We start from the raw sequence: 25,856 nt of genomic DNA, 5'->3' as shown, positions 1-25,856 counted from the left end.
AAGACATAGCATAGGAGCATTTCTAGACTTTCAGGGGAAAAACTAGAATACTGTAAAGAGCACTTGTGATTAATGAATAGACCGCCCTACTTTTTGAGGGAAAAATGGGAAAAAAGTAGGAAGCAGATGGAGATGGCAGCTTCTGGAGAAGACTCTTGAGAGTCCCTTGGACTGCAAGGAGATCCAACCAGTCCATTCTAAAGGAAATCAATCCTGGGTGTTCACTGGAAGGACTGATGCTAAAGCTGAAACTCCAATACTTTGGCTGCCTCATGCGACAAGTTGACTCACTGGAAAAGACTCTGATGTTGGGCAGGATTGGGGGCGGGAGGAGAAGGGGACGACAGAGAATGAGATGGCTGGATGGCATCAACGACTCGATGGACATGAGTTTGAGTGAACTCCGGGAGTTGGTGATGGACAGGGAGGCCTGGCGTGCCCTGATTCATGGGGTCGCAAAGAGTTGGACAGGACTGAGCGACTGAACTGAACTGAACTGAAGCTCCCCTGGAAATTCTACTTAGAACATTCTTACAGCATGTTTTCTGGAGACAGTTTGACCATGGAGGTTTTTCAGAGGTCTGTGGCAGGCTGTCTCCCAGTGAACCCTGCCTCCTGGAATTACACTCATGGAATCCTGTCTTCTTGACTGTGAGCTGGAATTATTGGCTCACTTCTAACTAAAAGAACAAGGTAGAAATGATGAGATGTTACAATTTCTAACACTAGGTTACAAAAAGACTATGAACTCCACCTGAAGGCCCTCTCTTCTTCTGTCTTGGATTCCTCCCTTCTAAGGAACACAACCTGCCTGGTCTTGAGGCAGCCCTGTGGAAGGGCCCAGGCGAGTGAGCTGGGTAATAAATCCTCCCCTATCTGAGCCTCAAGATGACCACAACCCAGCCAAGACCTTGACTGCAGCCTGTGAAACACTGTGAGCAAGAACTGCCCACCTAAACCACACCCAGATTCCTAATCCACAGAAAGCCTAAGTATCTGCTGGCTTCAGACACTAAGTTTTGGGGTAATTTGTTATACATCAATAGGTAACTAATACAAGAACTTTCCTGATAACTATAACTCAAAAGATAAAATATGCAAATCACCTGTGCCAATATGTTTTGTTCCCTCATTAACTTCTGACGTTCTCGGTTTGGCTTGGTGATAAGCACGTCTAGAACGTCTTGTCCATTGTTAGGTACATCAGCAACAAAGAAGATAAGGTCTTCCAATAACTTTGTTACAAACCTATCATAAAAAGAAAAGGAAATATTATGGTGTGCTTAATCTTGGAAATATTTTTAAATAAACACTAAAATATTAAAAAGTAAAAGTCTTTTATAATAAAATCATTTAATGAAATAACTAATACAGTAAATACTTACTTAAATCTTTGCAAAGAGCATCCCTTCTTCAGTTCCACCAACCCCTACTCCCACCTCCAACTCTAATCAAGTATTTGTAAAGACAATTATGAAATAAAACCCCATAAGTCCCAAAACCAGAGAGGATAACACTCATCAGCAGAAGCTTTTTCATGATTGACTCACAAAGAAGGGTATTTTGGCTTTATGAGAGAACAGCTGAACTAAATTCTTAAACTCAAATTTGTTCTTTTTTATTATCAACTCAACTACATTTTCTAATCTTTACCACATTACAATTTCTCCCTGTACAGAATAGGAAAAACTTAAATGACCTGCAAAGAGAGACAAGAGCAAGTCATCACATCTCTAAATTGTTCTGAAAGTATTAACTGATCGATAAAAATCATAACACCCTAAAATCATACACTAATGTTTACCTTTAATTCTACATTTTGGCTATTTTTTTTAACTATTACTTGAACATCAGTGGCATCTGGCACCTAAAGTGTCTGGACAGCCCTTCCTCCCTTAGCCTTTTTCTTCCTCCTTCCTGCATTTTATCATTTTCTGCGTGACTGTTTTTTGTAAAATTCATACAGGCACTACACCACCAGGGAACTGCATCATATATGAATTTTTTAATACTATAAAAACTATGTAACAAATATTTAAGTAAACTTTATGCAAGAAGATGTCATATATATGCATGATGGAATGCTACTCAGATAGAAGAGGATGAAATAGTATCATTTGCAGCAACATGGATGGACCTAGAGATTATCATACTAAGTGAAGTTCAAGTCAGACAAAAAAAGACAAATATCATATGATATCATTCATATGTGGAATCTAAAATATGACACAAATGAATTTATTTACAATGTTTTAACATTTAACAGAAACACAGATGTGGAAAACAAACATGGTTACAAAAGCAGGCACAGGTGGGGGAGGAATAAATTAGGAGTTTGAGATTAGCAAATACAAACTACCATATAAAAAACAGATAAACAACAAGGCCCTACTGTATAGTACAGGGAACTATACTCAACATTCTGTAATAAACCATAATGAAAAATGATACGTATATTTATATATAACTGAACCACTTTACACTAGAATTTAACACAACATTGTAAATCAACTATATTTCAATAAATAAGCTTTATCCATATACATCAGCATAATTATTCACTGTTATTAGTATGACCAATCAAGATCACATCAACAAAAAAACTACAATTTAAGAGATTCAGTGACTCTAGAAAAGTGTGGAATGTATTCAGTTATGAAGTATCTTGATTTTATCTCCACATTCAATTCCTGCAAGGGAGTGGAGCCAAGTGGATACACCTATAATCCAGAATTTAGCCACCATATCCAAGTTCAGCACACCTCCAAGGTTCACAAACTTACTCCAAATTCCAGAGATATTATGTTTTCTTGCGTGCCCATTTTAAATTTTAACCCAATCTGTTTCTTTTTGACAACATGTCTTAGGAATAGGATTCACTGACATAACTTCTAGGGGCAACCATAGAAATGTAAAACATGATTTCTACACATCAAAACGTGGTGTGAATTTCTTTCAAAATTGTGACTCAGCATCGTCTAAATTATTCTGTTGTCCTTAACAGAAATAATAAAATATTTATTTTGAGCTCAGACTTCTTCAGCAAACTAAAATTGAGTTGAGCCTCAAGGGCTCAATCTACAAGTCCAGTCCAAGCATAAATACATCTTCATTTTCTTTTTAGAAGTATTGGGTTTTTTTTTCTCTTGCTGTTTAGAGGATATTGTATTCAGGTGTTTAGTTATCTAAGAAAGCACAACTCTGGGAGCAACTACAAATATCTCTGCTTCAAACTCTTCCAGATGGCTTACAAATTAATGATGGTGGAGATGTAGATGTAGAGAATGATCTTGTGGACACAGCAGGGGAAGTAGAGGGTAGGACAAATTGAGAAAGTAGCTTTGACATATATACACTACCATAGGTAAAACAGATAGAGTGGGAAGTTGCTATATAACACAGGGAGCCCTGCCTGGTGCTCTGTGATGACCTAGAGGGATAGGATGGGGGGATGGGAGGGAGGCTCACGAGGAAGGGGAATATATATATATATAGTTATGACTGATTCTCAATGTTGTACAGCAGAGACCAACACAATATTGTAAAGCAATTATCTTCCAATTAAAAATAAATTAAAAACTGGTGATAGCTAATGGAATGATGAAGAAAATTAACAGTCTTGACTGAGAATGACTATACATTAACCTTATTTGCAGAGCCCACCTCCCCTAATGATGAGGCAATGATAGTCAAGAAAATGAGTCGTCTCTTTTGACATCCAACTGTTGAAACCTTATTTTTGTCTTTTCACCTCAAGCATCCCATCTATAGCAAATAAAACTGATTTTTTCAGTTTAGATCAAATTACAATTCTATACCGGGAGATGGGTGAAAGTGAAAGTGAAGTCACTCACTTGTGTCTGACTCTGTGTGACCCCATGGACTGTAGCCCACCAGGCTCCTCCGTCCATGGGATTCTCCAGGCAAGAATACTGGAGTGGGTTGCCATTTCCTTCTCCAGGAGATCTTCCCAACCCAGGGATTGAACCCAGGTCTCCTGCATTGTAGGCAGATGCTTTACCGTCTGAGCCACCAGGGAGATGGGGAGGTCCCTTAATCATTCAAACTTATTAATTTCCTTTTACTAAAAACTTTCTGTGTGAATTTTTTTACCATATGCAGCCATGATAGACAAAATATGTATTTAAAAAAGACATACCTAAAACAAAACAAAAAACATAGTCAACCAGGAATGAAATAAGAAACACAGTGATGAGCAAGGATAATATTCAGTACTGGCAAGACAATGGGGACTGAAAGCACGTGGCAGGGAACTAAACTAAAGATACAAAAGCAGAGACTGAAGCAGGGTGTCTCCATCTCTTAAAGGAACCCTAAAAGTATTGTGACCCCTTTTCTAGTCCTGGCTATGCAGTGAGTGATAGGAGGAAAGAGAGGAAGCACACAGGACTGGACTCAACCACCTGCAATCTCAATGGCTAAAGCCTCAAATTATCAGAGGACATGAATTCTCAGCCCTCAGTATCAGATCTGGCCCTGGACTTGTTGAGATGAGCCAGGTGGAGGCAACCACAAAACTAATAAACAAGATGAGAGAATGCAGAGAGAGAATAAGAAAAAAATTTTCCACTCAAGAAGAACCTGCATATTTAAATTTCAAAGCACAAGAGAAAAACTGACATTAAGAAAGCCATACATCATACTGAAAAACCAGGAGGCCACCTCATTACCAAAAAAATGCAAATTAATTTTTAAAAAAATTTAAAATAAATTTTAAATCAGTGTGTTTCCAATCCTCAAAGAGTTAAGAAAATAATTATATACCAAAGAAGACAACATACATAAAATGAAGATACAAATGAAGAAAATGTGGCTATGCAAAAGAACCAATAGAAATCTGAGAAACAAAATTATAATCATTTAAATAAAAACATAATTCATGAAGGTAAAATACTACACACACATTCTAAGAAAATATGGTGACTTATCCGTTCCGTTCCGTCGCTCAGTCGTGTCCGACTCTTTGCGACCCCGTGGACTGTAGCCTACCAGGCTTCTCTGTCCATGGGATTCTCCAGGCAAGGATACTGGAGTGGGTTACCATTTCCTTCTCCAGGGGATCTTCCCGACCCAGGGATCGAACCCGAGTCTCCCGCATTGGAGGCGGACGCGTTAACCTCTGAGCCACCAGGGGAGTATCAAAAAAAATCAATCTAGGAAGCAGGACAGATTTCAAAAGGCAAATTATAAAAGGAAAGTTAAGAGATAAGGGAGATGAATTAAGAGGATTCAACACACATCTAATAAGAGTTCCAGAAGAGAGATAAGAGGAAAAGATAAGAAATATTCGAAGGAAAATGGCTGAAAATTTTCCAGAAAAATAAAAGTATTCTGATTAAAAGTAAACCCTAGGTGTCAAGTAGGAAAAACAAAATTAAAAATTACTTGGAAACACATTGCGGTGAAACTTTAGGACATCAAAGACAAAAGATAAAAATCTACAAAATCATCAGAAAGTAAAGAAAAATGCCAATAAAGAATAACAATTCTTAACAGCAACAAGATACAACAGAAAATAAATGTTATAACTTTGAAATTCTAAAGAAAAAGAATTGTCAAACTGGCATTTCATACATAAAGTATCAGTTAAAAAAGGAGATAAAATAAAGACATCTCCATATAAAGATTTATAAGATTTATCCCCAAATAAGATTTATAACCTCACTGAATAAAGAAAAAATTTCAGCAAAAAGAAAAGTGAACCCAGAGAGGAATGAAATGCAAGAAATAAAAGCAAGAAGAACAAAAGGTAAAATGCATTAAGAAATATAATTAATAACTGAAAAATAATGTTAGGAACTAAATTTTCAGAAAAAAGTGATACACCATAATATAGATGACATAAGTAACTTAAGGAATAAACTCAGAACTATGCATCTAGACAACTAAGTCCCCCCCCAAAAAAGATGAGAAGTAGAATCAAAGCATTCTGAAGTATTTGTCTCCAATCAGAAAAAGAAGTATTTTCAAGTTGTGTCTAGTCAAGGCTATGGTTTTTCCCGTGGTCATGTATGGATGTGAGAGTTGGACAATGAAGAAGGCTGATCGCCGAAGAATTGATGCTTTTGAACTGTGGTGCTGGAGAAGACTCTTGAGAGTCCCTTGTACTGCAAGGAGATCCAACCAGTCCATTCTAAAGGAGATCAATCCTGGGTGTTCATTGCAGGGACTGATGCTAAAGCTGAAACTGCAATACTTTGGCCACCTCATGCGACGAGTTGACTCACTGGAAAAGACTCTGATGCTGGGAAAGGTTGGGGGCGGGAGGAGAAGGGGACGACAGAGAATGAGATGGCTGGATGGCATCACCAACTCTATGGACATGAGTTTGAATGAATTCCGGGAGTTGGTGATGGACAGGGAGGCCTGGCGTGCTGTGATTCATGGGGTCGCGGAGAGTCGGACACGACTGAGTGACTGAACTGAACTGAACTGAAAAAAGAATATATAGCTGAAATGTATGACAAGACCATGTGGGCACTTGCAAAAGAATAGGAATAGGATCTATAGGTTCTAAACCAGAAGAAAAGTAAAAATGAGGAGAAAATACAAACTTAACCACTCTAACAGAAAGGAAGAAAGAAAAAGAGGGAAAGAAAAAAAGCTATACAGGACAAAGAAAATAACAAAATATTATACCCATTGGTATTCAAATAAGTCCAAACACATTATGTAACAAATCAAGGTAATTAAACTTTAGCAAATTCAAATAGACTTTCAGATTATATTTTTAAAATCCAGCTCTTGCCTGTTCACAAGACATTAACAAAGCAAAATGACTGGCAAATCTGAAGCAAATGGATATTGAAAAAAGGCATCTACTAGAACACTAAACAAAGGATAGCTGGTGTCAAGACAGGAATATCAAGCAAGTAAAATTCAAAGGGAAATGACACTGCTATAGGAAAATATTAACTCTGTATCAGAAGGACATCTGATCTGGTGATCACATGTTGGATGGCCCCTGCTCTAGATTCTGAGCTCCTATCTCAGGGAACTGGAATCAGTACTCAAGCCCGTACATTGCATGAAGATGTGAATGGAGTCTGCTGTTCATGGCTACATTACCATCATGGGTAAACTGTCCTAAGAATACTACACAATTTTAACAAACAAAGAAATCCTGTCACATACGACAGTATGAGTGAACCTGCTTTATGAAATAAACCAGTCACAAAAGGACAAACACTGCATGATTCCACTTACACGAGGAGTGACTGCTTCCTTAAACTTTGCTCCTTACTGTCAAACTATGTTTCAAAATGCTTATACCTTTTATCTCTTGGAAAGCAAGGAGATCAAACCAGTCAGTCCTAAAGGAAATCAGTCCTGAATATTCATCAGAAGGACTGATGCTGAAAGCTTCCAATACTCTGGCCACATGATGTGAAGAACTGACTCATTGGAAACGACCCTGATGCTGGGAAAGATTGAAGGCATGAGGAAAAGGGGACAGAGGATGAGATGGTTGGATGGCATCACTGACATGATAGACATGAGTTTGAGCAAGCTCTGGGAGTCAGTGATGGACAAGGAAGCCTGGCGTGCTGCAGTCCATGGGTTCACAAAGAGTCGGACATGACTGAGCAACTGAACTGAACTGAACTGATACCAACTATCATTTCACCAGTTGTGCATGAGAGTTTCAGTGTGTGAATGCCTGGAAAATTGGTAATTTCTCATTTATCTTATTCAAATTGAAACATATATAGCAGACCATGAAGTGGAGAAATACAGAGAATGCTTGTGCTCTGGTGTGTTGGAAACCTTTGGACTTTAAAAACACACATGATTAAATACCCCACTTACAGTGTGATTGGCTTAAACTTTCAATTTTCCTTTATGTAGAATGGGAATCATGTCCATATCAAGGCTGTTTGTAATCCTGGGTGTTCATTGGAGGGACTGATGCTAAAACTGAAACTGCAATACTTTGGCCACCTCATGCGATGAGTTGACTCACTGGAAAAGACTCTGATGCTGGGAAAGGTTGGGGGCGGGAGGAGAAGGGGACGACAGAGAATGAGATGGCTGGATGGCATCACCAACTCTGTGGACATGAGTTTGAGTGAACTCTGGGAGTTGGTGATGGACAGGGAGGCCTGGCGTGCTGTGATTCATGGGGTTGTAAAGAGTCGGACACAACTGAGCGACTGAACTGAACTGAACATAGTACCAGTATAAAGTAGGGATGAAACGACTGATGGCTATCAGTATCACTCTTTCTTACTCATTTCCAAAATGGAATGAGTGGAGGAATCAAAGATCCAGTTTCTTCGAGTATCTTTGAGCGAGTTTCAAGGGCAGATAGCTACACTTTTGCAGACTGTTTGCTGGTATTATATAACATGTTTGCTTTGTGGTACTTGAGCAGATAAATGCATCTTGAATAAATAAGAACAAAAAAGAGTAAAACTTTTAGGGCCTTTAAAACTCCAAACCCAAATATCAAATCAAGTGCATCAAAAGGCATCTCTTATGAAACATTTAAAAGGAAAGATCAGAAAGTAACTCAAAACGACTGTGTTCAAGCCAAACTAAAATAGAAAAATGTAAACATTCCCCAGATTTTAATGTTACCATTTTCATTCACCACCAGGATCTGCTCATTGAGAAACAGGTGTGCTGCCATGGAGACCATTCTACGTATTTCCTGAGAGTCATTCATTCACCTGAGAGCTACTGCAAAAGCTGACAACTGACTCTTAATGACTTAAAAGTTATTCTAGCTCATGCAGCTCAATACCAGAAAAATAAACAGCCCAATCAAAAAACGGGCCAAAGAACTAAACAAACATTTCTCCAAAGAAGACATACAGATGGCTAACAAACACATGAAAAGAAGCTCAACATCACTCATTATCAGAGAAATGCAAATCAAAACCACAATGAGGTACCATCTCACGCCAGTCAGAACAGCTGCTATCAAAAAGTCTACAAACAATAAATGCTGGAGAGGGTGTGGAGAAAAGGGAACACAAACTAGTACAGCCACTATGGGAAACAGAGTGGAGATTCCTTAAAAAACTGGAAACCAGAATTGAAAGAGACACGTGTACCCCAATGTTCACTGCAGCACTGTTCACAATAGCCAGGACATGGAAGCAACCTAGATGTCCATCGGCCGACGAATGGATAAGAAAGTTGTGATACATATACATGATGGAATATTACTCAGCTTTGAATCAGTTCTAATGAGGTGGATGAAACTGGAACCTATTATACACAGTGAAGTAAGCCAGAAAGAAAAACACCAATACAGTATATTAACACATATATGTGGAATTTAAAAAGATGGTAACGATGACCCTATATGTGAGACAGCAAAAGAGACACAGATATAAAGAATAGATTTTTGAACTCAGTGGAGAAGGCGAGGGTGGGATGATTTGAGAGAATAGCATTGAAACATATAGATTACCATACGTGAAAGAGATGACCAGTCCAAGTTCAATGCATGAAACAGGGCACTCAAAGCCAGTGCATGGGACAACCCAGAGGGATGGGATAGGATGGGAAGGGAGGTGGGAGGAGGGTTCAGGATGGGGGACACATGTACACCCGTGACTGATTCATGTCAATGTATGGCAAAAACCACCACAATATTGTAAAGTAATTAGCCTCTAATTAAATAAATTAATTAAAAAATATGAATGATAAATAAATAAGTAAAAGTCATTCTAGAAAGTTACTAACCTCCTTTCATTCTGGGTTATTGTGCCATTTTCCAGTTTTTTAACTGTAGTCGCCAGCACTTTATTTGCATCATTGGCAAAGTCTAAGTCTCGGACCTCGGACAGTGGGACAGACACAATGGCAAATGCTTCTTTATCTTCTTTTGTTTGGCAAGTTCCAATCTGCAATATGTTTTTCCATTAAGATTAGTTGCTTTATTAAAAAATGATGCAATATTCTTCAAGTACTAACACATCTTAGTACTGCAGAAGAGGTACAAAACAGAAGTAGATGATCCAAATACAACAATTCCTACGAGCATTGCCCACTATGAAAAGCTGTAGAGACACAGATCTCTCCTGCCCATTTCTGGCCTTGTTCTCAAAGCCCGACTGTCAATGTTTCCCTTTTACCCTTGCCCTTTGCTTCAGTTTCAACAGAGGAGAGGAAAGTCCCTTCTGGAATCTTCTTCCCTTTCTACATGCTACTCCCAATCTCTTAGTATCTCTGCTGTATCTTCTTGAATCACAGCCCTGCAGTGACCTGACTGGTGGGCATGAGTCCTTGATGAAGTTCATTGCAATAATTTCTAATATTGACGAAGTGCAGTTGTTAGAACATGTCAGTTATCCCCTAATCCTATTCACACAACATGTGGATGAAAAGTAAACCATTCTCAGAAACATTTACCTTCAACATAACAGGCCGCTCTTCATCCGTGTCTATGGGGATGCTAGTACTGGTGACCCACGTGTTTGTACATAAATGTCTTAAGCGAACATAAGAGTTCCTAAAAGAAAAATAATGTTTTTAAAATGGTTTATAAAAAATTAACACACTTAACATTAACATATTTAAGTTTCATACACGATATGAATATAAATATATTTTACGCAATTAACTGAGTGTAGATCAGTCACGTTTAAAGGGAAAATCTGACTATAGACTATTTCAAAGCATGTACTATTATTACTTAGACTGGTAGTTCTCAAAATCTGGACCTTGAATCAGCACCATCAGCATTGCCTGGACACTAGTTAGAAACACAAATTCCGAGGTTTTACCCCAGTCAACTGAATCAGAGAATCTGAGCATGAGGTCCAACAGTGAGTATTTTACCAGTCTTTCCAGGAAATTCTGATGTATATGAAGGTAAGAAGCACTGACTGTGTAACCATCTCAATTATAACAGCTGTCTCACAGTAGTCCCTTTTGTGGTTTAACCATTTGCACATGCAAGTATATAGTGTAGTCAGTCCTCAATAATTGCAGACTAAGTACTTGTGACAAATTATCTGTAACCCCAAAGTCAATTCTTGGGGGCACTTTGGCAGTCTTTCTCAGACATGCATAGAGTGGCAAAAAGTTTGATTACCTGCCATTCACATCCCCAGTGAGGCTGAACAAGGCGATGCTCTGCCTTCTTGTTTCTAACCCCTGAACCATCAACAAGTGTCTTTTCATGGTCTGTATAGTACCATGTTTTTCACTGAACTGGGGAATTCATTGTTGAAAACAGTCCCAAGCGTAGTGCTGAAGTGCTGCCTTGTGTTCCTGTAAAGCTGTGATGTGCATTACAGAGAAAATAGTAATGACAGAGAAGCTTCATCCAGGCATGAGTTATAGTGCTGATGGTCATGAATTCAGTGTTCATGAACCAAAATATATATTAAGTGAGGGGTCTTTAACCAAAAACACATAGAAAACAAGGCTGAGTATTAACTGATTGACAAAAATACTGTGTCCAGAGGCTTGCAGGAACCTAACTCTGTATTTCCCTTAGGAGCAATGGTCCCATATTTGCTAATTCATGTTCCAATGATAGGTGAATTGTGAGAGAGTGTATGAGAAAGAACAGCTAGAGCTTCCTCTGGCTCAAATATTATCATTTTCAGTGAAACTTTTATTATCATTTCTTAAACAAAATGAATAAGGTGTCCATTAAAAGAAAACCATTGAGGTAAGTTCTCTGCCTTCAAGTTGCAAGAAGTTCAGCAGGAAAGATAAGATAAATCCCTATAACATAAGGCAGAAAGCATTAAGGCCAATAAGAGAAACTCAAATTAAAAAAAAAAAAAAGGGCTTCAGGGAAAGAGATTTAGTCTCAAACACCATGGTTCTGCTCATTCATAAAAGTAGATAGAGTTTCAAAATTCTAGAACAGCAAAGGTCCAATCATTGTCCAAATAATCAGCAAAAGTCCAGTACTGAAATACCTCTGTGATACCACTTATCCTCTTCATGGAATTACACAGGAGATGTCATTTGGACTCAGTTATCCTCACCACTGTATTTTAAGCTCTGGAAAGTGAGACCACAGCTTATTCAGCTCCATGGTCATTCCCCCTAGTCTTACCCCTGCACTTTTTCTATAGATGCTTATGGAGTCAACCTAGATGGCTGAGTTCCAAACTAATGGGACCACACTTGAGCACAATAACTTTCAATTTCTAAGGATTCTAGAAATGAATAACTCCTTAGGACCTACACCATAAAAATCCTTTCTTAGAATCTTGATGTAATTTGAATGTCTAAAATATGAAGGCATTGGGAGGACTTCCTGGCAGTTCAGGGCTTAAGACTTTGCCTTCCAATGCAGAGGTATGGGTTTGATCCCTGGATGGGGAGCTAAGATCCCACATGTCTCAAGGCCAAAAAAACAAAACATAAAACAGAAGCAATACTGTAACAAATTCAATAAAGATTTTAAAAATGATCCACATCAAAAAAATCTTAAATAAATAAAAATAAAAGATGAAGGTATGCATCACAGTGGTTAAGAGTATAGACTTCAAATTCACACACATCAGGATCAAATCCACCTTATAAGCTAGACATGGATTGATCAACCTAGTCACACTAAGCCAGTAGTTCCCCAACCTGGCTGCATATTAGAGTCACCAGAAAAGCTTCTACAGACTGTTGCCCAGGCTGCACTGCACATTATTTAAATCAGAATGTCTGGGATTCACAGAAGCCATCAGTACTTTTTAAAGATCTCCAGGTGATTTCACTGGTCTTCGTGTGGCCAGAGCATAAAGGGCAAAATGCTGCACAGGTGATTCCAATTTAAAGCTGACATGAAAAGCACGGTGTTAACTAGTTCATCCCAGGTGGCTCAGAATTCGCCTGCACTGTGGGAGACCTGGGTTCAATCCCTGGGTCGGGAAGATCTCCCGGAGAAGGAAATGGCAACCCACTACAGTATTCTTGCCTGGGAAATCCCACGGACGGAGGAGCCTGGTGGGCTACGGGGTCGCAAAGAGTCAGACACTACTGAGAGATTAAGCACACACAGCACAGCTAGTCTTTAGTTCTGATCTCTTAGAATTGCTGCCAGGATATTTATAAAGAACTTGACAGAGTGCTCAGCACACAGCAAGAGCTCCAGAGTTATATTACAACAGTAGTTATTACTAAGTGTTCATTAGCAGGAGCTTTAAAACAACTAGTGACAAAGAATATGTTAATACAAAAATCTGTTCTATAATGAGAAGGGCTTCAGCAGCTCTGAATAGTAATAGATGAACCCTTCCATATAGAGCAAGGCTCTGGGGCTTGTCTATACTTTATAGTGAGATCTTTCTACCTTTTCCTTAAGCAAATTTTCTTGGTTAGAGTTCAAGAAGGACTCTATGTTTGCTGAGTTAAAATCTAAAGTGAGTAGTCAGAGCAAGGATTTATTAAGATACCATACTCAGAAAAGGTCAGAGACTTGCATCAAGTCAAACCTTCAGTGTGGATCTCTTTACAGATCTCTGTTGGTAGCCCAAAGAGAAATGACTCATGCAAGGCCAAGATTCAGCTACATTTCACCCATTCAAGTACCAAACAGGTCTGACCCTGCTTAGCTTCCAAGATCAGGCATGTTCTGGGTGGTGTGACCATAGACTCAGCTACATATTTCATGAGTGAGAACAGCTGGGAAACAGCCCAGGAAGCCCAAGCAGCAGTGATTTCCGGCAGTGTTAACAGAGCAACTTTTTACCTTCTCTGAAAGTAACCTGCACAGTAATGTCTGCATTTAGAGCACATACATTCAATCTAACCACTGTGATCTGCCCAAGGCCAAGGACAATCATGCTGGATCAAGGACAATTTAGAACAATCCCACTAAACTTAATAATAAAGGCAAAACTCTATGCATCTAGAGATTGCATCCTAGAGATATTGTTGGAGGGTAGACAGCTGTAGACCAAAAAAAAAAGAAACTTAATCAAAACAAAAGAATGTAAAACACTCTCTCACTTTAAGTTAACAATTACCTCATTAACAATCGGCCTTCCCCCTCTTCATTTAGGTCTACTTGTCTCCTAGCTGGGCCTTCAGCACAGCTAGCAAATTTAAACATTTTTCCATTTTGTGTTCCTGCTGCTTGAAACACTTCTCCCAGATGAAAAGGGCTTGATCTTTCAAATCATTCACATCTTTTCTCAAATGTCCTAAATCAGAGAGGTCTCATACCTAATAATAGAACTCTCCATATGCTTCAATTTTTCTTCAAAACATTTTTATTACCTGACCTTATAGTTTGTGCTTATTTGTTTATTACCTCTCTCTCTCATTTGAATTTAAGTTTGTAACCAGTTTGCTCACAGTTGTCCTCCCAATGCCAAGGGCAATGCCTGGGAGGTAATCAATGTTCAGTAAAGATCTGTTGACTCAATGACTAAATAAACGAACAAATGGATGAATAAATAAATAAATGAATGAAATCTGGAATCTGACATAATAAAAATGTCATAAGTATTTTTAAATTAATTTTTACTGGAGTATAAAAATGCCTATGTATTAACGGAAATGCTCCTAGATTGTTTTTCATTTTAGTAACCACGGGACATCCAAGCAGTAGAAACATATAATTCTTATGAATTTTTCAGAATTTCTCTTGTCCTGAGCATTTTACTTATTTTTAAGAATAGAACAACTACGTTAATTTACTCATAAAAGAGGTGTGATTTTTTACACTTGTTTTTCACTTATACTTGCTCTCTTGCTGTCACAAAAATTATATTAAAATTATGGTTTTAATTCCTTAGCAACCAGTAAAATTATTCAAAGGGACATTATTGTTTAACCTGTTTTTTGTGTGTTTTTTTTTACCTTGGAACCAGGCAGTCCGCTCTCTGAAGAGTCGTGGCATCCAGTTCGAAAAGTGACGCAATGTCATTTCCATGTGGGACTGAGACCAAAGTGTACATGATCTTCTCCCCTGCCTGGCGTTTCTTCTTTGAAGCTGGAAGATCTCCATCTCTCTGTCGAGGTGGTAGAATGTTTTTTACTTTTATTAGGTTTCTTACTAAACTGGGAGAAAAGTTTAAATTTGCATGCATTTCTTCACTGGATTATAGTGAGGCCTAGTTCACACACTCCAGAGGACTTCATCTGGGCAAATTATCAAAGCAGCAACAGTCCAAATAATAGTTTTGGCCCTTCCCTGATATGAAACCTATTTTCACAGTAGTAATTTTGAGCATTCCACATTTAAAACAAACACAGAGGGACTTCCCTAGTGGTCCAGAGGTTAAGAATCCGCCTTCCAATGTAGATGATGTGGATTTCAATCCCTGATCCGGAAAAGATTCCACATGCCTGAGGGCAGCTAAACCCATGCACTGCACTGACTGAGCCTGAAAAACTCTAGAGCCCATGCTCCACAACTAAAGAAAAACCTACCCACCACAACGAAGACTCAGCTCAGCCAAAACAAGACAAACAAAAACACAGAGAAGAAACAGTGTGCTGAATCGTCTAGATTTCATAAATTGGAATCATGAAAGTATTTCAGAGTTCCTGCCTAATCCCAAAAACACTACTGGGATATTAACTTGGAGTGAAGGGGAATCAACAGCAGGATTCCCATTCAGTTCATTGACTATTCCATAAGATCCCAGAAGATACTATAATGTCAAATAAAGTGAAGTCAAATGGAATAGAAGCCTTTATGATGAAACTCAGCCAATATTTCCACTACATCCCTACCATTTTAAGCAGAGAACAACACAAGCCTGATGATTATACATTTTCTCTTGAACTTCCCCAAGTTCCTATGTCCCATGGAAGGATCTGATGTATAAGAAAACCAAAACAGGATACAGCAATTATAATATAAGCTTGGTAATACTTCTACATATTTATTAAATCAATTAAATTTGAATATAAGAGAGGACGGCTGTCATTGTACCATCAAAGGAAGTTGAAAGAAAATAGAGGAGGGAAGGGATGCTCAAAGGTAAATGAGGGCAGTTCATATCCAAAGACAAGCTTTGCTTTCAAGGTCGCCATGGCAATGTAGTACTACCCCTGACCACTCCAAAATGTTCTCTTAAAGCACCATCCCAAGGCTGTGAGCATCATTTTCCTTGGATCAGAAAATCCTTGCCATATCTTGCCGGTGTCTTCTGTAAATGGTGCACAGATTGGCAGCACCACCAACCTACAAATGGGCAGAGGAACTGCCAGGGTCTGAAGTAGAAGCAGGATTGCTATCTGCTAAATCTCACACAGCCTAGCAGTAGCACAAAGTAGTTGGCCATCCACAAAGTCCCAAGTTCAAACTTTAATGAAGACAGGAGTCTGGCAAACTCTCCCCAGGTAGTTTAACCCCATAACAGTTGTTTCTTATCAGTAAGTACGAACTATGTTTATTCATCAGAAAAAGGTAACTTACTACACATTAGCAGGAAGTATAGGGAAATAGGAAAGAAGGAAATGCAAAAACAGTAAGCAAATTACACTTGTGAATTTACACAATGCTTCTCAGGGTACCCAAACCATTCCTTGGTTGTTCGTGCTAATCTTACAACAAAAATTTGAGAAAGAGGAAGAACATGATTTCATTTAAACAAAGAGACGCGTGCAGTTACCTGCAGGAGATGAAAGATGAGGGAAGGAGAGAAAGAAAGCGGATGGAGAGGGGGAGGAGCAGAGGAGGAAGAGGGGGAGGAAAGAGAAAGGAGAGGAGAAAGAAGGGGAGGAGCCGGGGAGGAGGCAATAAAAAGCGGGGGAGGAGAGGGGAAAGGAAGGAGACAGGAGCAGCTAGAGCAGCAGTGAAAGCTCAACTCCATACTCAACTAGCCACATCTCAATCCACATCACCCAAAGCCAGAGGCCTGGTCTGCAGCCCTGCAGCACTGAGTGAGTCACTCCTCAAAGAACAGGCATAAACTCAATGGTTAACAACTTTCTTTAAGGTTTCCGAAAAAATTCTCAAGGGTCAAAAGACCCAATTCAGTCATCTGCATTGAGGGCATGAAAACCTGTGAACTGCAAACAAAAGTGTCTGGAGGGCAAAACACCATCCCATCTTCAGAGAAGAAAACCTCAACGTCTTTAAATAACCCAATAAAAATGGCCTTGCCAGACAAGTAAGTTAGGAAAGAAGGCAGCCTGGGTAACATTATAGCTTGCTGCTGCTGCTGCTAAGTCACTTCAGTCGTGTCCGACTCTGTGTGACCCCATAGACGAAAGCCCACCAGGCTCCCCCGTCCCTGGGATTCTCCAGGCAAGAACACTGGAGTGGGTTGCCATTTCCTTCTCCAATGTGTGAAAGTGAAAAGTGAAAGTGAAGTCGCTCAGTCGTGTCCAACCCTTAGCGACCCCATGGACTACAGCCTACCAGGCTCCTCCATCCACGGGATTTTCTAGGCAATAGTACTGGAGTGGCTTGCCATTGCCTTCTCCGAACATTATAGCTTAGGCTCATGGAATCTAAAGCTTGGGAAAGATCTTCATAGATCATCTGTGAGCTAAAAAGACTTCTTCCCAAATAAATCTCTGGCAGCAGTTAGTGAAGTGAAATTCTACTACTTGAAATTTGTTCCTTTGCATCATGAGAACACTGGTCTTTAACTACTCCCTACTGAAATTTAGGCAGCCTTTGTGCCTTTGTACAGTTTCGTTTATTTCCTGTATTTCAACTCTCACAGACAGTTGAGGGAAAGAGTCTAAAGAAAGAAAAATAGTTGGAATGAGAAGGTCAAAATAAGGGAAGGAATGGGAAGTGTGGACACTAGAAGGAAAATAGGAATGTGCGAGAAAATTTTGACACCAAAAGCACTTTCAATGAAAAATAATGATTGATAATCAAGTAGCCATGAAAACAAATTTCTCCTGCTCTGTGAAAGACAATCAAAAGAATGAGAAGATAAACCACAGACTGGGAGAAAACACTTACAAAAGACATATTTAATAAAGGACTAGTATCTAAAATATACAAGGAACTCTGAAAATTCAATAATAAGAAAACAATTAATCGACCTGAACAGATACCTCACCAAAGATGACATACACGTGGTAAATACATATATGAAAAGATGATCAATATCAAATGTCATTAGGGAATAGCAAGTTCTCTAATTAGATCTCACTTGCAGCAATGATATACCATATACACCTACTGAATGGCCAAAATCCAAAACCCTGACAACACCAAAGGCTGACAAGGATGTAGAACAACATGAACTCTCATTCATCACTGGTGGGGATGCAAAATGGTACAGTCACTTTGGAAGACATTTCAATGGTTTTACACAAAACAAAACACACTCTATACCATATGATTCAGCAATCATGCTCCTTGTTATTTACCCATATGAGTTGAAAAGCTATGTCCACACAAAAACTTGCATGACAGCTTTATTCATCCCTACCAAAACATAAAAGCAAACAAAATACCTTTCAGTAGGTGAGTGAATAATAAACTGTGGGACATTCAAACAATCAAATGTTATTCAGCACTAAAAAGAAATGAACTACCAAGCCATGAAAAGACATGAAGTAACCCTAAAGGCACAGTTAAAATGAAAAAAGCCAATGTGAAAAAGTTACATACTATGTGACTTCAAATATATAGCAGTGTGATATTCTGGAAAAAGCAAAATTATGGCACAGTAGAAAGATCAGTGGCTGCCAGGGATGGGAGGGGAATGAGTAGGAAAAGCACAGAGGATTTTTAAAGCAATGTAGCTATTCTGTATGATACTTTTATGGTGGATACATGTCATCATACTTTAATCAAAGAGATAGAAAGTTCTACACCAACAGTGAACCCTAAGGTAAACTATGGACTTTGGGTGATAATGATGTGTCAAGGTAAGTTAACCAGTGTAATAAATGTACCACTCTGGTAAAGGATGCTGTTAGTAGGGGACACTGTACTTTTGTGCAGGCAGCAGTATATGGGAACCGTCTGTATCTTCCACTGAATTTTGCTGTGCATCTAAAATGCTCTTTACAAATGCCTGTTTAAAAAAAAAACCCAATCTGTGTGTGCCACAACTATACAGCCTATCCTCTAGAGCCCGGGAGCTGCAACTACCGAAGCCCACGCACCCTAGAGCCCATGCTCCGCAACAAGAGAAGCCACAGCAGTGAGAAGCCTGCACACGGCAACTAGAGAGGAGCCCCAGCTCACTGAAACTAGAGAAAAGCCCGCACAGCAATGAAGACCCAGTACAACCAAAAATAAATAAATAAATAAAACTATTAAAAGTACACAGTCTGAGAGGAAATGTTTGAAGTTATATATCTGATACGGGTCTTGTATCCAGAATATAAAAATAACACTTACAACTCAACAGTTGTAAAGACTAATAACCCAATTAAAAATTGAACAAATGGTGAGACAAAACATTTCTCCAAGGAAGACAGAAAAATGGCCAAGAAATACTTGCAAAAGTGCTCAATCTCATTACTAAATAGGAAAATGTATTAGGATGGTTATAATCAAAGTACAGACAATAACAAGTGTTAGGATGTGGAGAGACCATAACACTCAGTCTCTCCCCGTATTGCTGAGGAACACAAAATGGTGCAGCCACTTAGGAAGAGTTTGGTAGTTCTTCAAAATATTAAGCATATAACCAGCAATTCTGGGCTTCCCAGGTGGCGCTAGTGGTAAAGAACCTGCCTGCCAATGCAGGAGATGTAAGAGACATGGATTCAATCCCTGGGTCGGAAAGATCCCCTGGAGGAGAGCATGGCAACCCACTCCAGTATTCTTGCCTGGAGAAGCCCATGGACAGAGGACCCTGGAGGGCTACGGTCCATAGGGTTGCACAGAGTTGGACATGACTGAAGAGACTCAGCACGACGCAACCAGCAATTCTAATGCTAGGTACCTACCCAAAAGAAATGAAAGTATATGACCATGCAAAAACTTGCACATGAGTGTTCATAACAGCTTTGTTTATAATAGCTGAAAAGCAGAAATAAGCCAAAAGTCCATGAAATGATAAACACAATTTGGTACATGCACAAAATGGAATATTATTTGGTCATGAAAAGGAATGACATACAGATACATGCTACATGTATGCACTTTGAAAAACATTATGTTAACTGAGAGAAGCCAGACACTTAAAAGGCCATATGTTGTGTAATTCCATATATGAAATATTCAGAAAAGGCAAATTCACAGAGACAATAGATCTGGGTTGATAGGGGTTGCTAGTGGATACAGACTTTCTTTGGGGGGGATAAAAAAAAGTTGTAAAATTAGGTAGTGGTTACAGATTCACAACACTGTACCTTCTATACAGGAGAATTCTTATGGTGTGTGAATAATAATTTAGTAAAGCTATTGAAGGAAGAAAGGAAAGAAAAGAGCAGGGAGGGAGGGAAGATGGAAGAGACAGGGAGGTAGAGGAGGAGGAAAGGAGAGAGGGAGGGAGGGAGGAAAGAATAAACTAACCAACTGAAAAGTACACTGTTTCATTATCTCTGTCATCCAGCTCAACGTGAAAATCCAGATATTATACTAAGATACGGAAGAAGGGAGTAGCTTTCCCTGGCGGCTCTGAAATGTAATGGTGACACAGGAATCACACTTCTGTCCGCCTCCAAATAATTGAGTCAAGGTCTCAAGAAGATCTACACAATCCTCTTACACAGGGCCCAGCAGAGTATACCATGTGCAACCGGGAACTCCTTCTCAATAGTAAAAATGGTGGTGACACCTGATACTGAAGATAAAAATCACGATGATGAAGGTAGAGAAAGAGGAATGGGGAGATTTAAGAAGAGAAAATGCTAATTCTAAAAGGAAAAAAGGAAATTCTTTTTTTATTATAACATGAAAACTTGGGGAGAAATAGATCAGGAGAGTTACAATCACAGAGAAATATCATAAAAGAGCTCTTTTTTGGATTTGGCAATGCTACTGTACCAAAAGAAAGAACCACCAACACAATGAGTGTTATTAACACACATGAGGGAAGACTGCCTTGGAATGGAAGAGTGCAGAAATAACGGGTGAGATCAGGCAGTTGTAGGAAAAAACTCAAAGGATTTCGAGACAAGTAGCTTAAACGTCGGAGAAGGCAATGGCAAGCCACTCCAGTACTATTGCCTAGAAAATCCCATGGATGGAGGAGCCTGGTAGGCTGCAGTCCGTGGGGTCGCTAAGGGTCAGACACGACTGAGCGACTTCACTTTCACTTTTCACTTTCACACATTGGAGAAGGAAATGGCAACCCACTCCAGTGTTCTTGCCTGGAGAATCCCAGGGACGGGGGAGCCTGGTGGGCTTCGTCTATGGGGTCACACAGAGTCGGACACGACTGAAGTGACTTAGCAGCAGCAGCAGCTTAAATGTAGTATCAAAAAGGCACAATTAAAACACAATTTTAGCTAAGGAAAATAAAATATAATCAATTATATTGAACCATATTTGAAGAAGGGCTTCCCTGGTAGCTCAGATGGTAAAGAATCCACCTGTGATGCAGAAGACCCAGGTTTGATCCCTGTGTTGGGAAGATCCCCTGGAGGAGGAAATGGCAACCCACTCCAGAATTCTTGCCTGGAGAATTCCACGGACAAAGGAGCCTGGTGGGCTACAGTCCACAGCATTGCAAAAAGTTATCAATGGACTTTCTCACACTTCATTTTCATATTTGAAGAAATGTTTCTTTAACAGAAGATAAGCATGTACCCTAAATATTGGAGAGTCAATGAACAAGTATTTGACAGCTTCTCTCACTGTAGGCCAGTGTAGAGGCAACAAATTAGTATCCCAGTCTTCCTAGAGGCATTTCATATCCCTGAAAGGTATCTGTGCTATCTGCACACCAATCTTCTCATCATAATTTAGCTTTTGATGGAGACTTTCCTTCAGGGAAAGTGCACTAAATGCCCCAAGGCTTCATGTCTACTTAGCACCTGAGAGGGATTCCCCAGTAGCTCAGTGTAAAGAATCTGCCTGCAGTGCATGGGACGCAGGTTCAATCCCTGGGTTGGGAAGATCCCCCGGAGCAGGAAATTGCAACCCACTCCAGTACTCTTGCCAGAAAAATCCCATGGACGGAGGAGCCTGGTGGGCTACAGTCCATAGGGTTGCAAAGAGTCAGATATGAATAAGCGACTGAGCACAAGCACTGGGAACTGAGAGATGACACTGTGGTTATACATCAGTCATTTGTGAGTTCATTTAGTGAGGTCAATCCTCCTGTCTACACTCTCCTTTCTCCTCTTTGGAAAAGCTGATAAAATGAATTTTCTGGACGTATAAAGGGAAAGCAGGTCCAGGTTCCTAGAGACTGCCCTCCTACTGAAATGGAGCAGGACCCTATGGTCCTGAGCCTGCCTTTTGTCCATGGAAAAACTTTAGCCAAAGAATAGGTTTAATCACCGAAGTGAGAACATGCAGAAACAAAGGAAACCAGTCAAAGGAGACCAAATAATAATAGTTTAGCCATTAAGCAGAGTCAAGGACCTTCAGTTCCTCCTCAAGGGCTATAGATGATATTCTGAGCCATAGACTGAGCTGTTTTGCAGATACTGAAACTCACACAGAGTGGAAGAAGTTAACTATATGATGACCAAACTGTAGCCATGACATAGGCTGCCACAATTCGGAGAACTGGCCTCAAAGAAATGGAAACAAAGCAAACTTGGAAATGAAGATTAACTGTACTTAAAACAATTAAGATGACATTGATCAGACCACCAATGACCGATCTCAAGATGACTGTCGGGACTGACTGTGCTATTTCTGCAGGTAGCCCCCTCCCTCTGTCTATAAAAGCTCTTGCCTCCAGACTGTCGAGACGGGGAGGGGAAGGGGACGGGGTCAGGGGTGGGGAGGAGTTGGCTTTGGACAGGCATCTGTCCTCTCCCCCTATTTCTCACCAGTTGCCAGCCTCCGAAATAAAGCAGTTTCTACCAACCTGGCCTCTTTAACAGCTTCTGAGCAATGAGAAGCTGAACCTCACTTTCTATTATATCCCACTTAGTAATATTTCCCTGAGGAATCTTGATAAGAGTGATCAGAGACCTCTCTAGTTTGACACTCTTAACAGTGAACAATAAAAATCCTTGCCATAGAGAAACCTCACTTAATTAGGGCTAACTAAAAGCTCACTTTAAATTACTCATACTATTTAAGACCTGTGGTTTAACTTTAATTACATGGGATAAATGGAATATATATTGTACCCCCAAATCATCTGCTTAGGTCCTTGGGGATAAAAAGCTTTACTGAACAGATAAGTTCCATTTATAAAAGCATAGCAATTGTTTATTTGGGAATAGGAGCTTCCAACACATTTAGAAGTTTTTTAAAACAGTGCTGTAATCTAAAGCTTTCTGCTATTAATCTCTTGTACTCTGTTAATTTGCTTAACAAACTGTCATAAGCAGTTTGACAGCAAACTTCAAGCTAGCCCTTTGGAATTTTTTAAACAATGAAATGTGAATAATGAGTTATAAGTATAAAATCTCTAAATGAATGGGTTGAGTTTCAACATATAAGAAAATTAATGCTTTATTTCCATAATACGAAAACAGTTCTATTCAAAATCGTGTGCTTGTTGCTTTTGTTTATAAACCCACATCGCTTTTAAAGGGAAAAAAAATGACCCCAAAACACTAGTTCCCTGCTGAGAATTACAGAAGCACACTTCTCTCCCTCTCTGCATCATGAAAATACATTAAGGTACAACAGAGCTTAAACAGGTGTTAAATTTAACATCAGCTCGTTCTCCCAAACTCTCTCAATTTAGGGCATGCAGGGCCTCAGAATGTTAACCGAGTCTGCTGGGCTTTTAGAAAACTAGCATTTGCACTTGGAAGGAAAGGCACACCGTCTCTCAGACTATGTAAGTCGAAAATCCCGTATGGAAAGCCAGAGAGGATACTAATGGCTTGTTGGCTTCTCCAGCTCCCGGGGGCCCTGCCGTGACTTAACAGCAGGCAGCCTCCTGTAACACCTTCTCTGTTGACTCATTTGTGAGTCATCGAATTTTTAGCAGAGACATCACGTAGGGATTCTGCTGTGAGGAGCCAGAGACATTCGGTAAGAAATAATGTATGCGTTTTCAGGACTGATTCAGACCTGTGCGCAGCCACTGCAGCCTAAGATGTGCAGGCATCTGTGTCTTGGTCCAGACCCTTTGGGGCTCTCATTGCAGACTTTATGTAACAGACACAACCCTGCCAGTTAAAGCTGCAAACACTGCTTCTCTTGCCAAGGTTCCTTCACAATCAAGTGCTCGCAAATGAATTCCTAACACGACCCCTTTTTCTTTCTTTTCCTTATCATCTTACCACTGATGAATATATAATAAAACTCAAAGAACTGGGGGGGTATTCTTTCAGAATCTGTCCCCTCCAAAGAAAAAATCTACAGAAGTTTCAAGTCTATTTCAGCAAAGTTTCATGCTTCCTAGAACATTTCTGTTTCATGGATGTTTTTGATGGTTCTCAAAGGAAGGCAATCTGGCTCCTAGGAGGTATTTGGTCATTTACAGAAATACTTTTAGTTGCCACACTTGGGTGGGGGGAGAACAGGAAGACCACTCCTGGAATCTAGTGAGAAGAGTCCATGGACGCTGCTAAAAACCCTACAATGCAAAGGACAGCCCCTACACCAAAGAATGATCTGACCCAAATATCAATGTATCAGGATTTCTGGGTCTGAGAATCCCCAGCACAGAAAAAAGACATTGCCTCAAAAAATCAGATCACATTCCACAGAAATAAAGTAAGTGAAAATGGGTGGTGTTATCCTCCAAAAAGTCCCCTTCAAAGAGTCATCTGAAAAGATGCAGGCTTTCATAGAGGAAAAAAAACTAATGACTGTCAGGTTCCCAGCTGGGCTTGATACAGTTCCAATATTTACAGGGTCCCTGTGGATGCTGTACATTTGTAAGATTGGAAATAATAGGCTTCTTTGTAGAATAAATACAGCAATTTGGGTCTTAATGGGAGCTCTGACACACTCTGCCTCATTTCAGCGGCACCGTCCATTAACCTTTGAAACTTCAAAAATGGAAGGCAACACTTGATAAAGGTTTCTGAATTACAGGAAAAATATTAACTGGATATTAAATAGACAACATAAGGAAAATTAGAAAAGAAAATAATTAGCATGGTCACAGTGAATTCAGTGTTACTGGAACCTAGATCTGAGGTGAGATAGCATTGTTTTGGGAAACAGATTTCATTTTTCACAGGCTACAATCCAAATGTTCCTCTGTTTCCTTTCTTAGACAGAAACGTCATTATTGCTAGGTGGTAAATGGTATATAAAATGAGCAGCCATATTGTTAGCTTTACTGCTCCATATTCTCAGTTTTATTTACTCTCAAGCTAGTGGTTTTAGAAAGAAAATAAAATGAAATCAAATGTCCCAGTTGGATGTGCTTCTGAGATGACAGATGAGAGCCAATCATAAAATTCTATAGCAAAAGCAAATCCACCTGTGTGTATGCAATTAAAGTATCACAGTAACACTACTTAAACAGAAGGGTGCTTAAGAGGTGGAAAAGAAACTACTTCAAAATACAAAGGAACAAAATCTAGCGAGTCTAACTAAGGCTTGATTAACACAAAGAGTGAACTTCACCATGGATTGATTACTAATTTATATGCTCTGTGCAGCGCCATAAGCCTTAACACACTATATTCTTCCCCTCACCTCCACCCAGAAGCATCAATAGCATCTCCAAATGTTCTGGAGTATAAAAAAGATGAGCACAGAAGATTGAATTCAACTACACAACTTGAAGCTTTGATGTGAGGCCCTCTTAAGAGAAACAACTTACACTTTTTTAACCTACTAACATCTTTTACACAATGAGCTTTCCATCTGTCTGCTTTGATTTTATCCTCATGACATGCAAGTGAGGGATGTAGGGCAAACATCCTCATTCTATCAGACA

General features: G+C 39.5%; 1 protein-coding gene across 5 annotated transcripts in view; it reads right to left on the bottom strand.

Moving 5' to 3' along the window:
* ITPR2 (inositol 1,4,5-trisphosphate receptor type 2) overlaps positions 1-25,856 on the bottom strand; it is a 639,393-nt gene that overhangs the window by 442,685 nt on the left and 170,852 nt on the right. For all 5 annotated transcript variants that reach the window (XM_055395002.2, XM_055395004.2, XM_088837263.1 and 2 more), the window contains 4 exons: positions 14,800-14,951; positions 10,387-10,486; positions 9,718-9,878; positions 1,107-1,248 (listed from right to left, as the gene is read on the bottom strand). In XM_055395002.2, coding sequence (XP_055250977.1) covers positions 1,107-1,248; positions 9,718-9,878; positions 10,387-10,486; positions 14,800-14,951 — 555 coding nt within the window. The remainder of the gene's footprint in view (positions 1-1,106; positions 1,249-9,717; positions 9,879-10,386; positions 10,487-14,799; positions 14,952-25,856) is intronic.

The sequence above is a fragment of the Moschus berezovskii genome, chromosome 6 (genome assembly GCF_049115385.1).
Source record: "Moschus berezovskii isolate FMDL1 chromosome 6, NW_MosBer_1.0, whole genome shotgun sequence".
NCBI lineage: Eukaryota > Metazoa > Chordata > Mammalia > Artiodactyla > Moschidae > Moschus > Moschus berezovskii.
Note: the sequence above shows the minus strand (reverse complement) of the source record. Positions and strands in the feature narration are given on the sequence as shown.